At 47.9% G+C, this 17,541-nt stretch overlaps 1 protein-coding gene across 1 annotated transcript in view; it reads left to right on the top strand.

The window, feature by feature from the left end:
- The first annotated feature begins 1,915 nt into the window (after positions 1–1,915).
- The window catches only part of ZSWIM6 (zinc finger SWIM-type containing 6), a 100,905-nt gene continuing 85,279 nt past the window's right edge, over positions 1,916–17,541 (top strand). Inside the window, exon 1 of the mRNA XM_044276165.1 lies at positions 1,916–2,480. Coding sequence (XP_044132100.1) covers positions 1,943–2,480 — 538 coding nt within the window. The 5' untranslated portion in view covers positions 1,916–1,942. The remainder of the gene's footprint in view (positions 2,481–17,541) is intronic.

The following is a 17,541-nucleotide window of genomic DNA, read 5'->3' as shown; positions in this document are numbered from 1 at the left end:
AGTCACTAAAACGGTGTGAAAAGGTTGGGAACCACATGATACGGGTCACACAGTAAGGCCTCGTGCACACGACCGTATGTATTTTGCAGTCCGCAAAAAAATGATCTGCAAAAATTACGGATGACGTCCGTGTGCATTCGGAACGGAACAGCTGGCCCCTAATAGAACAGTAATGCGGACAATAATAGGACATGTTCTATTTTTTTGCTGAACGGAAATATGGACATACGGAAACGGAATGCACACGGAGTAACTTCAGTTTTTTTTTGGGGGGGGGGGGACCCGTTGAAATGAATGGTTCTTTATACTGTCCGCAAAAAAAACCCGGAACGGACATGGATAGAAAATACGTTTGTGTGCAAGCAGGGCCGGTGCAAGGATTTTTGCCAACACAAGCGAAGCTACATTTTGGCGCCCCCCACGCTTCTCCTCTCTGTGGTCCTGGTATCTTCTCTCTGCTTCAGACAATGGCTGGTTTAAGGACCATATTTTTCGCCCTCTAAGGCACACCTAGGTTTTAGAGGAGGATAATAAGAAAAAAATATTTTCCATTACACCTCAGGTCAGATCAGCAATAAGACCCCAATGTTAATCAGACCTCAGCTCACAGCCCCAATCAGACCCCAAATGTTAATCAGACCTCAGATCAGAACCCCATGTCAGACATCATCCCCCAGCCATCAGCCCCCAATGTCAGCCATCAGACCCCCATGTCACATTTCTCCCCCTCCATGTCACATTTTTCCGCCCTCTCCAGGGTGCGCCCTAAGGCGGCCGCTTGGTCTGCCTTATGGTAGCACCGGCCCTGTGTGCAAGAGACCTAATAGTGATACGGACTATGTTACTATCACTAGAGGAGGAACATCGAATACATTTCTGACTGATGGAAAGGTTTCTGTCAGAAATGACGTTTCCTCGCACTGTCACCATAAACCAGTATGACAAACTGGTCTCCTGCATCGGGCTGCAGTATGGGATGTGTTTTCCAGTTTGCTCCTCCGTGAGAGCTCGCCCAGTGTCACCTCTGACCACGTTGCATCATTTTTGTGTGCATTTTACATTACACGACAGGAAAACATTTATTACATAAACTGGACGGTATTTTGGGGGGACTTACAGCACATGGTAACTATCTGCCACAGTTACATGGTAGACACTGCTCACAGTGCAGATACTAGGCCTACCAAAGAACACCGTAACGTGGGCTCCTGCGGCACTTCAGGGGTAATGGCAGCCCCCGGCACGCACGGGGTTAAGCAGCGGCGGTCCTGACGGGGGGGTGTGGACCGCGCGCACTCCTCCCTGTGTCAGCGCACTCTCACACACTTCCTGACTCTGCCACATTTCTTTTGTTTTGAAAGGGGCCGTGACGTCACCCGCCGCCTCCAACACTGGGGCTCCTCGCCAGCCGAGGTCACAAGGTTCAGCCGGCCACACCCCAATCCCCCTCGGCCACGCCCACCTCTCCTTCCACATCCTCCTCATTTTCCCGTCAGGAGGTGCGATATCCCGGTCACGTCCGACATCAAAGGCCACGGAGAACTTCAAAGGACAGCCAGCCGACCCTCCTCCCCCATTACAGCGCCCGCCCTATGCCACGCCCACCACCGCTCTGATTCCCATACTTACCAGCCTTCACTCCTCTATTTATGTTTCCAAAGGGGGTTGATTTAAATAGCCACGCCCATTCTCAATGACGTCACGATGTTAGCTTTATTTTCAATTCTTGGTCGCTTACGTGCGCTGGCCTGGTGAAGGCGTGCCAAGTGTGAGAAAGGGGCGTGATTAGTATGTGAAGTGGGCGGGGCGTGCGCTCGTGAGGCGTGGCCTGCGCCTAGGAGGCGTGTTTTGTGCGCCGCTGTGTGAATGCCGAACTCGCCCTTCCTCCCCCCAGTTTATAACGTGCGGCCACTTCCGCTGGCTGCTCAGAAGCGGTGCGATCATGGCGGAGCGCGGTCAGCAGCCTCCCGCAAAACGGCTCTGCTGCAGACCAGGCTTCGGCTCGGCTTGCAGGCCGGGCCAGCGGGCGGCAGGTGGAGGGGCCCAGTGCGGGGCTAGCGGCTCGGCTCATGGTCTGTCCGGGAAGACACAGAACCCGGAATCGCTCCTGGACATCGCGGCCCGCAAGGTGGCAGAGAAGTGGCCCTTCCAGAGGGTGGAGGAGCGCTTCGAGAGGATCCCCGAGCCCGTGCAGCGCCGCATCGTCTACTGGTCCTTCCCCCGCAGCGAGAGGGAGATCTGCATGTACTCGTCCTTTAACACGGGGGGAGAGGACGGGGCCGCCCCCGGGGGGGTGAACACTGCCCCGGGGGGCACCGCGGCCACGGGGGCGGCCTCAGTAGCGGCTACGGCGGCTGTAGCTGCGGTGGCAGCGGCGGTGGCAGGCGCTGGAGGAGAGAGCAGCGACGAGAACAGACTCCCCTTCCGCCGGGGCATCGCTCTTCTGGAGGGCGGCTGCGTGGACAATGTCCTGCAAGTGGGTGAGTCCCGGCCGCCGGTGCTGTCCTGTGCCCCCCGGCCTCCGCTCACTACCGGGGAGGCGGAGAACAAAGGCAGGAATTTAAAGGGCAGCAGCAGCACAAGGAGGGGGTCTGACTGCAGGCACACAATGCGCTGCATACCCAAGTGCCTGCCGCCTGTGCGGGGGGCGCCACCGGGGCTTCCTTTGTTGTGGCCTCTCCTGTCACTGCCGGGTACAGCCTGGCGCTGGCAGCATGTGGGCATGTCAGTGCTGTGTGTGCCAGCCTAGGTACAGGCTGGTATCTGTGTGCTGTGCAGAGCCTGGTGTGTATCTGTGCCAGTCCTGGTATATAGGCATGGGTATTATCTGGGCACAGCCTGGTATATATCAAAGGAGAAATCCACCGCACACCAATTTATTTTCTTTTTCAGAAGGTTCTTTTAATCCTTAAGGGAAGCTCCTCCGGAGCACACATGTCCGACTGAGGCCACCGATCCCTTGATAAAGGTCGTTACCCGGCCGAAACGTTGGCGTTTCTGTTATGCCCGGTTACACCGACACTTTGGATGGAACAAAATGATGTAAAATAAAACGTTATGTATTAAAAGCGTCTTCTGAAAAAGAGAGAAATTGGTGTGCCGTGGGTTTCTCCTTTGAAATAGATTGACATGCGTCCTCTACGAGCACCCACTGCCAAGCTGGTATATAGACATGGGTACCTGTGCCAGTCCTGGGTAGAGCTTGGTATTGGTATATTGACATATCTGAGTACATGTACCAGTCCTGGGCATAGCCTGGTGTATGTGGCAGTCTTATGCATGGTTTGATTTGTTTGTGTCATTCTGTTGTATACTATGTGCCAGTCCTGGGCATATACTGGCATGTATGGCTCTATGGCAGTCCTATGCATAGGGTGGCATGTCATTCTGGTATTTATGGCTCTGTATTCCAGTCCTGGGCATAGCCTGTTATATGTGGCAGTCGTATGCATAGGGTGGCATGTGCCAGTCCTGGGCATAGTATATGGGTGTATGTCAGTCCCAGGGACCAGCGGGCACGCTTTATACATATAGCTGGCTCTTGTCACGTTCTTCCCGTCACTTTGTCTCCTTCCTTCCACCCCCCCCCCCTGCTCCATTGTTCCCTGTTATCAGCCATTTCGGAGGTGACTGACAGGAAATTCAGAAATCCTTCCTCCGGCCGTCTCCAGAGACGCTGACAGACATCTATGCGGACGCCGGCGCGGTCCCTTTAACTAGAGGTTGTCTTCTCCTTGTCTCAGGACTGTTCCTCACTAATTGCCCGGAGGTGTCTTCTAAGATTTGGGTGTCTGGGAGAAGAGAGGTCACGCCCCCCAGTGGGCTGTGCTGCCTTGACAGGATTGTGTGTGAAAGGCCCAGGGAGAGGGGGTGGCGAGGGCCGGATCGCACACCCCTGGGCTGTGCTGCATTGTGCCAGCCGAGCTGGGAATGGAGCTGTTTCTTGTCAGGACAAGGGAGTGGAGTGAAAACAATACCCACCTTTCATGTCCGCCCCCTCCTCCTCCTCGCTTTTATCCCCTTATTTGTATTGTTCCTGACCATAGCGTCTTTTATTACTGGCACAGCTTTTAGGGACCACTTTGCCCAGGTGTAGCTGTGCCCGCACCCGTTTTGTGTATGTGGGCACGGCTGGCGCTGGTCATTTTGTGCGATATAATGTTGACCTGACGCCTCAGCCCCTGGTGGCGCATCTCAAATAGGCTTCTTCTGGTTCCTTCTCGTTTTCGTGTTTGTGTCTTCTCAGTCTTCTGTCACCCCCTCGAAAGGAAGCCGAACAAAGGCGGCCATTCTCCTGCCTTTCAGTGCTTGTTAAATAGAGGAGACTTGACAAAGCTGGGCAGGCTGCAGATTTAAAGCTACAGTACCTATTTTTATTTTTTTGCAGGCTGGAGTATTTTCCTTCTGAGAAAACGAGCACAATAGCAATTGTATGACCAGTTGTGACGTTGACTTGCGCCACCCTCTGTATCTACCCTAGGTCTTTACTGTCTGTTGCCTGCCTGATGTCCTCCATGTGTCGGCACAATCTGGGCCGGCTGCCCTTTTCATCTGCCTAGAGGGCCTTCGTTGCTGCTCTTACATTTCTTTGGTGTGTTTTTCCCCTCTCTCCTCCTCTGGCACATTCTTGTAGTCGTGAGCTGTAGTTGTGGTTTCTGTCAGGAACCCACCTCTTTAGCTGGCATTGAAGAGGAGTTTTTGTCTGTGCTTGACTCTGCACGCAGGCGGTGGGGGGGATGACGGCCCAGCGCACAAGGAGGGGGTTTTGGCTGATTGCTTTTTAAGCCAGGAATTCATTGTAAAAATAAAGCCAAGGGGCAATACATAAAAAAAAAAATAAATAAATTGCATTCTCTCGTACAAGCCAAGGCTCTGCTCGCCGTCGGCGGTGGAGGAGAGGGCCCTTTGTGGAGACTACACACGGCAGACAGGGAATGGGCCCATGACCGGGGACAAGGGCGCTTGGTGTGCTTCTGGTGACACTTGGGCCTTGTGTCCCATACATAGAGACATAAAAGATGTATGCACAGATGTAGCAGTGCTCACCATGGGTTTCTCTTACTACATTATCTTGGCTAGTGATGTAATGTGGGACATGAGAGGATCTGTCTCCTCTCCTGACTTGTCTGTTTGAGTAACGACTTGCATTGTTGTACCATTCCTTTATTATTCCTACTAGAGGTTATGAATGAATTGCTAGCAGTTTGCAACGAAGGTCCAGATGGGGGTGTGTCCCTGCACTGTCTGACACTATCCAATCAGTGCTTCCAGTGTCCCTGTGCTGGGACACACCCCAACTGGTAGCACCCATCTGGACCTTCATTGCAATCCAACATTCTATCGGATTTCCCAGCGCGGCTGACCCATGGAGGTGATCATACTTACCTGGTCCCTGCCGCTGGGTCGATCTCCCATCACTCTCTGGCTGTGTCTGTCTCCTTGGTGTTCTGGTATCAAAAACCTGCTGGAGCGGTGACCTGCTCCTCATGACAAATGGTCACATGACGCAAGGGGAGCAGGTCACGTGACCCGCCAAGGGGATGAAGACACGGCCGGGGAGAGACGGAGACTGTTCCAGAAGCCAGGTAAGTATGATCACTACTGTGGGTCGGCCACTGGGAGGTCTGATAGAATGTTGGAGAACCCCTTTCGTAACTTCTAGTAGGAATAATAAAGGAATGGCACAACATGATGGGGATAGGTGCTCCAGAAATATTAGATGGCAGTTGCAAGAAGTTACTAAAACGGACATGTCGGAGATGACAGCTCCTTTTTAAACGCAGGCTCAGCTCTGCTAGGTTTGCATGTAGCTCAGTTAATGGCATCAGTGACCGTCCCCCTTTAAATCGCCATCAGTATTGCAGTTACAAGCATCGTGTGAGGACCGCCTGCGTCTATGGCAAATCTATTATCCATGCGCGTTCTCCGTTCATTGCTGGTTTTATTTGAGACTGTTTGTAAGCGACAGACTTGTTTGCTTAAAGGGTGGCTCTGCATCGTAGATTAGGTCCCCGGGACGGTTATCCGGGGGATCGCTGTGGCTATATACAGGGCCGGTGCAAGGATTTTTGCCAACACAAGCGAAGCTACATTTTGGCGCCCCCCTCCCCCCACGCTTCTCCTCTCTGTGGTCCTGGTATCTTCTCTCTGCTTCAGACAATGGCTGGTTTAAGGACCATATTTTTCGCCCTCTAAGACACACCAAGGTTTCCATTACACCTCAGGTCAGACCAGCAATCGGACCCCCAATGTTAATCAGACCTCAGCTCACAGCCCCAATCAGACCCCCAATGTTAATCAGACCTCAGATCAGAACCCCATGTCAGACATCATCCCCCAGCCATCAGCCCCCAATGTCAGCCATCAGACCCCCATGTCACATTTTTCCGCCCTCCCCCAAGGTGCGCCCTAAGGCGGCCGCTTGGTCTGCCTTATGGTAGCACCGGCCCTGGCTATATACACATGGTGGGGACAGTAAATACACAGATGACTCGGCGGTCGCACGTCTAGTCCTCAGTGTGACCGTGCGGATCAGGAAACGCCCTTGTCGGTGGATACGATTGGCTGGTGAGATTATGCAATGTGAATGCGCCCTTATACCTGCCATCTCACTGTACACTGTCACCCGGGGTAACTAGAGACTACTACTCCTAGCAGCCTGTGCTGGCTCTTGTAGTCTACCCTTAATTGCATCGCAGTCGCGTACGATTTTCAGACGTCTCTTTGCGATGTTGGTGGAGCCCCTCGCTCTTTGTGTGTGTTTTGCAGCAGTGTGATTTGCGGCTGCTCGTTATGCAGTGGATTCATGCCTGGCTGCACTCTGCTAAGCCAATTTCCTCCGCCGTCAACCCTTCAGTAATATCAGACGCTGCGCTTGCATCTGGTTGTCTGAATTAGTGGGGTTTAGGTCTGTGACAGGTGTCAGAGGATTTGTTTCCTGGGCCTCGCTCTCGGCGTCCGTGTGTTGTGCGCAAGCAAGCTGCGCGACGTCCTTGGAACGTTCTTAACATTGGCATTGGGTTTGTATGTAATTCTGATACCACGAGATGGGGGGGGGGGGGGGGGGTCAGCAACCTTCGTCACTCCACAGCTGTGGTGACACTACAACTCCCAGCATGCTCTATTCTCTTCTGTATGAGTTCTGAGTGTGCATGCTGGGAGTTGTGGTTTCTCAACGGCTGTGGAGTGCTGAAGGTTGCTGATTCCTGGCGAATTGGACGGACATTAAGAGCAAGGTACATGGTGCTCCTCAGAACGTCTGGTATCAGATTTGTCCAGGGCTAATAGGCGATACACCCGAAATCCACCTCCTGTCTTATCGGAGGCTCTGACTGCTGTTCTGTCCCACCCCCATGCTTTACACTGCAGGCTTTTGTATGCTGTGCACGCTGTATACAAATCGGCTTCTATTTCAGTAAGGACGGGATGACTGAAAACTATAATCATCTTGACCTCTAGTGAGAAAAGGATCTGGAACTAACTAGCACTTACATGTATTTACAGAGTCAGATGAGCCTCGGTATTGGGGGTAGGGGCTGGTAGTTACATATTAAAGGGGTTGTCAAGGTTAAAAAAAAAAAAGCAGAGACACTATTAGAATAATCCCAAACCCCGTCTGTTCCAGCGCTTGTATATACCGCGTGTGACCGCTGCAGCAGGGGTGCCGACACTTGGAAGATTTTTTTTTATATTTTAATTTTTTTTTATATTAGTGTAAATTAACTCTGACTATCCTGTTAAGAATACTTGACTGGATATTCGGACCATAAGTCCAGGGCACATCTCTATAGATTCCAAATGTACTGTGGGGTCCCAGTGCTTGGTCTCCCTCTGATCTGTGAAGTGGCCATCCTGTGCGCCCCCCATTGTATGTGTTTTAGCCTGGCTGGAGAGTGCTGCACTGCCCATTAGACTATGGGACACAGAAATGGTTGACACTTTTGACTCCCACACCCTTTGCAGCCCAAGGTTCTCCAGATACATTTAGGCTACTTTCACACTAGCGTTCATAGGTCCGTTCGTGAGCTCCGTTTGAAGGAGCTCACGAGCGGACCCGAACGCCTCCGTCCAGCCCTGATGCAGTCTGAATGGAGCGGATCCGCTCAGACTGCATCAGTCTGGCGGCGTTCAGCTTCCGCTCCGCTCGCCTCCGCACGGACAGCTGAACGCTGCTTGCAGCGTTCAGCTGTCCGCCTGGCCGTGCGGAGGCAAGCGGATCCGTTCAGACTTACAATGTAAGTCAATGGGAACGGATCCGCTTGAAGATGTCACCATATGGCTCAATCTTCAAGCGGATCCGTCCCCCCCATTGACTTTACATTGGAAGTCTGAACGGATCCGCGCAGGCTACTTTCACACTTAGAATTTTTTCTAAGTTATTAATGCAGACGGATCCGTACTGAACGGAGCCTCCGTCTGCATTAATATGATCGGATCCATTCAGAACGGATCCGATCGAACGCTAGTGTGAAAGTAGCCTTACAGTGTCCCTCCTATTGTACACACTTTATATGTGAGATTTATGTAGCTTTTTATGTCACTTGACCCTTGAAACCACATTTATCAGCGTTTAGAGTTGAATGCTGACAGCCTGAGCTTTGTGCCTTTGGTCCTCTGCCTCCTCTCTCAGCACACCTGGTTCTGTTACCACCAGATCCATCTGTCAGGATGATCGGAGGGTCTCAAGTGTTGACTGATGTGGAGGTGCAACATAGCTGCCAATCCTTCTATGTCCAGGAAAACTTATGGGCAAAGCCGCAAGTAACGCATGCAGATTTTGGTGCAGAAACGCACAGAAATCCGCATGGTATTTGTTTTGAAAACCCGCACCCGTTTGCTGGTACCCTAAGGCTTGATGCCCACGTGTGTGTATATCTGTCCACAAACAGCGGATCCGTGAATACAGATACAGAAAATACAGATGACTGTGCATTCCGTATTTTACGGAACGGCTGGCCCCTAATAGAACAGTTCTATCACGTGATGCGACATATGGAAACGGAATGCACACGGAGTAACTTCTGTTTTTTTTTTTTTTTCCTCCGGATCCATTGACATGAATGCTTCCGCATATACTCTGCAAAAAAAAAAAAAAAACATGTAAAGAAAATGTGCCATTACGGTACATGCACACAGCAGTGTAGTTTGTCAATTTTCATGCAAAAGTCCACTCATCTTACTTGCTGATTTTTGACGCGGGTTCGCCCCAGATCTTGCCCTTTGCAATTCAAAATATTACCAAAGCATTGACTTACTGGGGCCTTCAGCATCCACACCGCAGGTCAATTTCCACACTGCGCACGGGAGATTTAAAGGGGTTCTGCAGTTTGTTTAAACTGATCTATCCTCTGGATAGATCATCAGCATCTGATCAGCGGAGGTCCGACACCTGGGACCCCCGCCGATCAGCTGTTTGAGTGACGTCACGACTTGTTTCAGCTGGCCTGGGCGGGGCTAAGCTCTGCTCACTTGAATGGAGCTTAGCCCAGCCCAGGCCAGTTGATACAAGTCATGACATCACTAGGCCTGCGGTAAATAGTGAGAAGGCCGTGGCGCTCCTGGATCGCCGCTGCCTTCTCAAACAGCTGATCCCAGGTGTCGAACCCCTGCCGGTCAGATGCTGGTGATCTATCCAGAGGATGGATCATCAGTTTAACACCCCTTTAAAGTCTTGTCTACGTGGCAGGTACTGTATCATCCTTCGGATATTCAGCACGTAATACAGGCCGTGTGCATGAGGCCTTAACCGGGGAGGTTCTGGTGTCAGGTCCCTTTTTGACTTATTTGATCTTGCACGAAAACATATGCAAAACTCAAAGGGAAAAATTTCAGTTTTCCCCAACTGCAAAGCATCAGATCACATGCAAATAATAAAGTGCTGGACTTGGGCCTAGTGACTTTCAAAGGGAAATGAGCAGTCCTCCCTCGCTTTGGGCTAGCCCCTCGTCGTGCTTTATCTCCGTGTCTCCAGAGCTTAAAGGCACAGTGGCAGCTTTGCTTGCTGAGGGGGGAAAAGTCACGTAATGACTGCTATAGGATTTGTTTCACCCCCAAAAATCTATTAGAGCGGTGAAAAACGTATGTCTTCTGAGGTGATGAAAAGTTGGTTACATTCTGCAGGAGTTTATTGGAACTTGACAAATATTACCGCCATATGAGCTGATAATGAGCCGTCCATGGTGGCATCACATTTGTAATTCTGTACATTACCAGAAAACCCTGAATGAGTTGACTGTCTTGAAACGCGTTTGGTTGTGATTTCCACGAAATGTCACAGCTGTTGCGACAGTTTACTGTGCAACATGGGGCGACGGCCGAACTCATTTACTTTAGATAATGCTCAGTAGGGACTTGTTGAAATGTTGACAGACTCGGCCGTGTGTATTCAGTTGTTTCCATTCAGTTGCGTTTCCCAGGCTTCTCTAAGCCTTTTCCAGTGCACTTCCAGTGACCTTTTGCAAAAAAAAACAAAAAAAAAAAACTTGCTCCGCTCCATCACTGCTTTAATACGCTACCGTCCAAAAATACAGCGTCATCTTCAACCTTGAGGTCCTGCTATACGCTGGAGATGAATGCATTCCCCTAGCTGCGCATGACTTCAAGGCCTGGTGATTAATGGCCACATTGGTGTCTCTGGTACGGTTTTAAATACCGTACTTAAAGGGGTTGTCTCACTTCAGTAGGTGGCATTTATCATGTAGAGGAAGTTTAATACAAGGCACTTGCTAATATATTGTTATCCATATTGCTTCCTTTGCGGGCTGGATTCGTTTTTCCATCACATTGTAAACTGCTTGTTTCCATGGTTAAGACCACCCTGCAATTCATCAGTAGTGGTCGTGCTTGGTCACTATAGGAAAAAGTGTCAGCCTCTCTGGTGGCCAGGAGCTCACATAGACTAGTGGTTATTTTTTTTATTTTTTTTTCCTATATTGTGCAAGTACAACCACCGCTGCTGGATTACAGGGTGGTCGTAACCATGGAAACAAGCAATTTATAATGTGATGGAAAAATGAATCCAGGCAGCAATATGGACAATCACAATACATTAGTAAGTGGCTTGTATTAACTTTGTCTACATGACTGATGCCACTTACCGAAGTGAAACAGACCCTTTAAGTTCTTATATATATTTTTTATTTCCCATCACATACTCTGTTCCTTTCAAGGCTGTTAAAAAGGTCACTTTTTTGGTGACTTTTGTGCCTTTATGACTCAGGCCCCATGGTGTTATCGCCGCCCCAACCGCCAGTTTCACTTGTAAATAACAATGTCCCCTGTCACTATTCTTCTCACCGCTCATTCGGGTTACATGGTGAAGTCACGTGTGCGCAGCCGCCTCATTTCAGTACTTTTTACAGTGGGTGGTTTGTGCCGCCTTGTAATAAAAAGCCCAGTGTTCATAGTCTGCTCGTAGGAGGTGTTAAATATTAACAGATGAATAGGTAATACTTAAAGGTATGGAGAAATTAGAATTGACCGCGGTTGGCGTTTCATAATTCCGTGTATGTTCACACTCTGGTGTTATGGCACGGATTAGATGCCGAAGCCACCTCCCAGTTTTCAGTGGGAAGCCATGCCGCAGTTCATGTGGCCGAGGATTTCTAAGGTGCGTTTTTTTTTTTTCCAGACCAGGCAGACGCCTCAGGAAACCACAGTGGGGGCCTGCTCGTGGTTTAGCTTCATTCAGTAGGCCGGGCATTCAAGATGAAAACCACGGCAGAAACAGGCCATTTCTCCCATGGGATACGCAGCAGAATTTGACACCGTGTGAACGTAGCCTAAGGCACACTCTGTTTTGGGCTACATGCACACGAACATTGTTTGTGTCTGTTCTGTGTTTGTTTGTTTTTGCTTTTTTTGGATAGGATGCGGACCCATTAATTTCAATGGGTCCGCAAAAAATGCGGACAGCACACCATATGCTGTCCACATCAGTATGTCCGTTCCGTAGCCCCGCAAAAAAAAATAAAACATGTCCTATTCTTGTCCGTTTTAGTCAGTTACAATGGATCCGCCCCAAAAAACGAATGTGTTTTTTTTTTTTTTTTTTTTTGGGCAGATCCACAATTTGCGGACCACCAAACAGTCGTGTGCATGTAGCCTTAATGTGACTTTTCAACAAAGTCCATGTTGAAAAAAAACTGCGTGAACGTACCTTAACGCGTTCATAATGAGATTTTTCGATCCGAAATAAAATCGGGTTTTGCGTAGTCGATCCTGATGTCAATAGTATAGCTTTAAAAACTCGTTTTAAGCAAGCATTGTTCCTAGCAACCATAACTTCTTTTATACTGTTGCTAGGGAAAGACCTGCAGTGATGCACTCGGTTGTTATGGGCAACGCCTTGTTTGTCAGAGGTTTTGTAAAAAAATGAGGCCTTCTGCTTCCTTCCCATTGATATCCCTCATAGACCTGAACATTCTCCGGCACTAGATGGTCTGGAATTTCCATTACTTTGAAATTTGTATATTTTTTATTTTTTTTTGTACTATCAGAATTTGGGCAAAACTCAGTGGAACTGAGAATATTCTGTTGAAGATGGGGGAACTTCAATATGACGGGTTTATAATGTGTGACGCATATGGGTGAATAAATCCTGCACATCATATTGAAGACCCTTTGGAGCGTTGCTCCTGTCTTTATGTATGTGAGCCATGTTTGGCAGTTATTGCCAATAGTTTCTGTCATGCATGTTCACCCATGTCTGTGTTGTAACCTGTGAAACCTGTTGGATGCTTGGCTAAAGTCGGGCTTGTCTTGTTCTGACGCCCGCATGTCAGATGTTTTGTAAGGAGATGTTTATCTCCTGGAGTTATGAACTGAACACAACTTTTTCAGACATGTAAAAATTTGAACCAACTCTTTCAGGTGCGGGAGTGACAAACCTTAGTATTTCAGAGGGTTATGGACAAACTCCAGAAAGATGGCTGGTTGGCTCTATCGCTCTGCTGTCTAGAAGCTGCAGACATTTGAGGAGATTGGAGGAAGTCTTCCCTGGCGGCCAGTCATTCCAGCTCTCATTTATGGAAGTAATTTGGAATCTGGGTGAAATGGGTGGCTCCTCCATTCTTCCTTCAGGCCTTCTTTAGTTGTGTCTCCACCTTTTGGGTATTGGGCTCCTTCTCGCAACAGCCAAGCTCTGTATGCAGTTGATATGAATGGCCCTTTGTCTCGGTATGATGGTGGCAGAGCAGTTTCCTCTGGTATGTTTAGTTTTTACTAGGCAGCTATCATTGTGCTGTTGCCCAATTTGCAGTTGTAAAACAAAAAAAGGAACCATGGGAAGGGAAGAAATTGCACAAGAGTCCCCTTACAGCTGCTTGTCAATCTGTGAACATGGTGCTTCCTCTTGTGTTAATGTGCCTCACATCCCATTATCTGAGGGAAGCAGGATCCCATGTGAGTCCTGACTTCCTCAAAGTACCACATCCGGCCAGATTACGGGCTTTGGTGTGGCAAGATGTGTAGTGTTGCAGCAGCTTGGGACCTTCCTCTCAGAGGAACAAATGGTTAGGAAAGACATTTTGCTAATTTTGCATTGTGTGACAAGCGGAAAGCAAAGTACTCTGTCAGCCCAAAAGCTGGCCATACACTCTTTAGAAAGCTGTTGGCTATTCTTCTCATCCCCGCTCGGCTGAGCAAGGAAGAGGGAGTAAGCCACTGCCAGGCACTTCTGTGGAGGCTTAGGAACAAATGCAATGGGCATGTTGAAATTCAGCTTGGCGGACCCTTCTTCTTTTTCCCCAAATTTGCCATTCGGATACCACCATACTCAGATGGTTAGCCTCTCCTGCCAAAATCATTGGGTTTGGCCGAGATTCATTTAACATGTATGTCCATCTTAAAGAAAATGTATCCCAAAAATGTTTTCTGCCAGTTAAAAAACAGTAACACATCTCCAGCATCACAGCATTAAAAAACTTTATTTACGGCATGACAATTGACCCAAGGGTCAGGAGGGGACTTCAGTGACTTCTATGGGAGAGTTTTTGCGGCATGCTCTGTGACCTGTACTGAAGTCATTGTACAAGGAAAGAATAGAGAAGATCTGACAATCACCTATTGTGAAAGGTGGATCCTGTCTTATCTGTCATTCTAATCCTGCCTGTAATTATATAATCACTATGTATAGATAAGCAGATAACTGCAGTAAAGTGATCTGTACAGACCGAGAAGTGACGCCTATTAGGCTTATTGGCCAGTGGGAAAACTTCAGGAATTTGTGTTTTGTTTTAATGTAGATGGTGACATGAAAAATAAAAAAACATGACACATTTCCTTTTAAAAGGAAATGCATGTCTGTGGTAGCCCTAATACTGTCCTGTACAACGGTGTTCCTCAACTCCAGTGCTCAGGGCCACCTGACGGTCATGATTTGAGAACATGCATCAGGACTTTGGGATAGACACCTGCTCAATACTAAGGAAATCCTGAGAACTGGAGTTGAGGACCACTGATGTACGATATTGAGCCTTGAATTGGCATGAAGCACAAGGCCTTAGGTGGACTCTACACATTGGGTAACATCAGTTTTAACCTCCTCATCAACCCTTTCACATTTATGTTCTCTTGCAGCCCTCATTGACATTACCCCTCTGGAAAATATAAGTTTAAGGACTCCTGGAGGGCTGGATAAATCTTTTGAGAGTTCATGAGGCAGATGATGAATGTGGCATTACCCATAATATTCTTGCCTCTAAGTCTAGTGTGAAAATTGCCGTTGAGGAGTGACTTCAGTTATTCCATGTGGCAACCTTTCCATCATGGTAGGAAACTTTTACAATATGGGCCTAGCCTAGTTTATGATATGAGCCTGGACTTGTGCTGGGGATTCATTAGTTTATGAAGCAAAGAGTGAATGTCCCAGTTTGACCCTGTTTTCCTGCGGTAATGATCATTATCCCACCCATGGTCGTTTTGGTCAGTCTGTGACTGTGCACAGTATGTAATGATCACACCCAATCAGTAATTGCTGAATAGTCGGTGGCCTAAGGGAGGGTATCCTGAGCGTCATGTCTAGGGTATATGTCGGGGATCAGCAACCTTCGGCACTACAGCTGCAGTGAAACTACAACTCCCAGCAAGCAAACATGCTCGACTGCTCTCCTAACTCCCATAGAAGTGAATGAAGCATGCTGGGAGTTGTAGTTTCTGAACAGCTGGAGTGCCGGAGGTTGCTGATCCCTGGTATGTGTTACTTTTATATGTTGAGTGCACTTTACTTTTTTTTTTTTTTTTTTTTTTTTTTAAGGCAGATCCAGTTATCAGATCAAGATTACCTTTCTGTCCTTGTATTCTGCACTCTTGTTAAAATTGTATTCCTTAAGAGGTCACCTCAAGCTCCCCAGCACTTGGCACATGGCACGTCTGTATGATCCAGGAAACATTTATTGGCTGCTGGGATGTGAGACTTATTTGATGAATGGTGGCTTTTAGAGCTTTTTAATCCTTAAAGTAGCAGCACCCATTGCCTGAATGAATTAGTGCCAAGTGGTATATAACAGTGGGCTTTTTGTGCGCTTGGAGGAGAACGGTACTGCATAATGTATTTGTTAATAATTCACGAAGATCTCAGAGTAAACAATCATAATCAAAGCTCTTTTGTGCTTCATCCCTTATTTCCAAAGTAGAATTAATTCTGCACCCTGGAGGATCCAGAGCGTCCATCACATTTTCCTCCCAATATCCCCATGTACTTTGAATTTATTGCATTTGATTGTCATGGAAATTTGATGCCTCGAAAATGTGTGGTTGGGCTTTTCCTGCTCAGATGTTCCCTCATAGATGAAGGTTGCTTAGCCATTGAGAACTTCATATTTGATCTGAGATAAATCTGTGTTGGGCCCATTTATCTTGCGCATGAATGTTGAAAGAAGCGCGTTCTTGGACAGTAGTCTGTTTGGTTAACCAGCTTTTAGCATGCAATCTTAGGCTGGGTTCACACCTGAGCGTTTTACAGCGCGTTCCTACGCGCTGTAAAACGCTCAACAAGGAGAAACCAATGATTCCCTATGGGAATGGTTCACACTTGGGCGTTTTACAGCGCGTACGATCGCGCTGTAAAACGCCCGACGCTCCAAAAAGTACATGAGCGACTTTTGGGGCGTTTGTGGCCATAGGACACTGTAGTGAATCACACAAACGCGCGTCAAACGCGCGTTTACTATTACAAAAACGCGCATAAAAATGCGCGTGTAAAACGCGCGTTTGCGCAACGCTCAAGTGTGAACCCAGCCTTATTGCTAGTAGAGGCCTTGGTGTCTTGGACCAACCTCCAAGAGCATGTTGAAATGTGCTGACTGAGCATGGCGAATATTTCTTTTGTGATGGGTCAATGAGCTTGGGTCTACACTGGTTGTACCCATTACATATCGGCCCTAATAGAATATGTTGGCCTGTTGTAGTGTGGAAATGTTGTCAGTTTGTTCATGGTCTGCAATACCAGACCGGTATCTGCAAAAAGACATCACATTCGGTTCTTCAAAAGTGCTATTCCATGAACAGGTGAAGTGCATATTTACTTTTATGTTTGTGACCATTGACAGATTTCAAATGGTGTGTGCATTTTTTTTATAGGTGGGGAGGTACTGTAGGATTATCATTCTGTAGGTGGTGAGCATTGTGATCATTTTTGTTCTGTTTTGGTCAGACTCCGTGCAGAGAACTGTACGTAACACAAGCCGTATGTTGGTTTTACTAAAACCGCTTCTGTGTGGACTGATTTGTGTCTTTGATAACCACACATGGATATCTATAGATCCTGCTGGTAGAAGTATTTTTGATGAGTGGTGTTCACGGCCTCCTCCCTTCCTAAACCACCACAAGTAGATGAGACAGAAGCTTCTAAAAATGACTGCTATTGTAACCAGCACAATATGACAGCACATTTGAAGGGGGTTACTATTTTGGTTGATCTTCAGAGGCAAGTCGCACATATTGGGGCAGGTTTACTAATGTTAACTTACAGGGGTTTCCTAGACATGCACCACATTTATCACAGAGGCTCGGGCTGGATGTCTTTTGTCTAATGCTGACCATACACATGGGAGAAATGTTGACTGGCATGACAGGGTTTGAAAACTATTATTCACAACGACACTCTCAAATGTCATGTCATACTGGAAAACTTAGTCTGTTGGCAGAAACCTTTGTATGGCATGATCGACCAAATTTTGGTCATCCTTTTGTCATTGTGGTCAAGGTCCAGGTACTAGTTTAGTCTGGTATTTTGCTGATGGGGTCGTTCGTTCGAATGACTGATAAAATACGGCGGATCATTGTCTAAAATGTATAACCAGCTTAGCGTCAGGCCAACTATTAGATGGCTTAGTTTGAATTAGAATTTTAGGCAAGAAGTAACACACTGTTCCTTGTTAGGTCACATACCCCTTTCCAGCAAAGCTGTGCCCAGTTTCTGGTAATTCACACCCTCCAAAGTAGGCGCAGATAATTCTTCTAAACCTAGATGCAAATTGTGCCACGTTTTGGTACCGCTTGCCGCAAAAACTAAGTTGATTCTAATTAGTAATTGTGGAACTT

The sequence above is a fragment of the Bufo gargarizans genome, chromosome 1, assembly GCF_014858855.1.
Source record: "Bufo gargarizans isolate SCDJY-AF-19 chromosome 1, ASM1485885v1, whole genome shotgun sequence".
NCBI lineage: Eukaryota > Metazoa > Chordata > Amphibia > Anura > Bufonidae > Bufo > Bufo gargarizans.
Note: the sequence above shows the minus strand (reverse complement) of the source record. Positions and strands in the feature narration are given on the sequence as shown.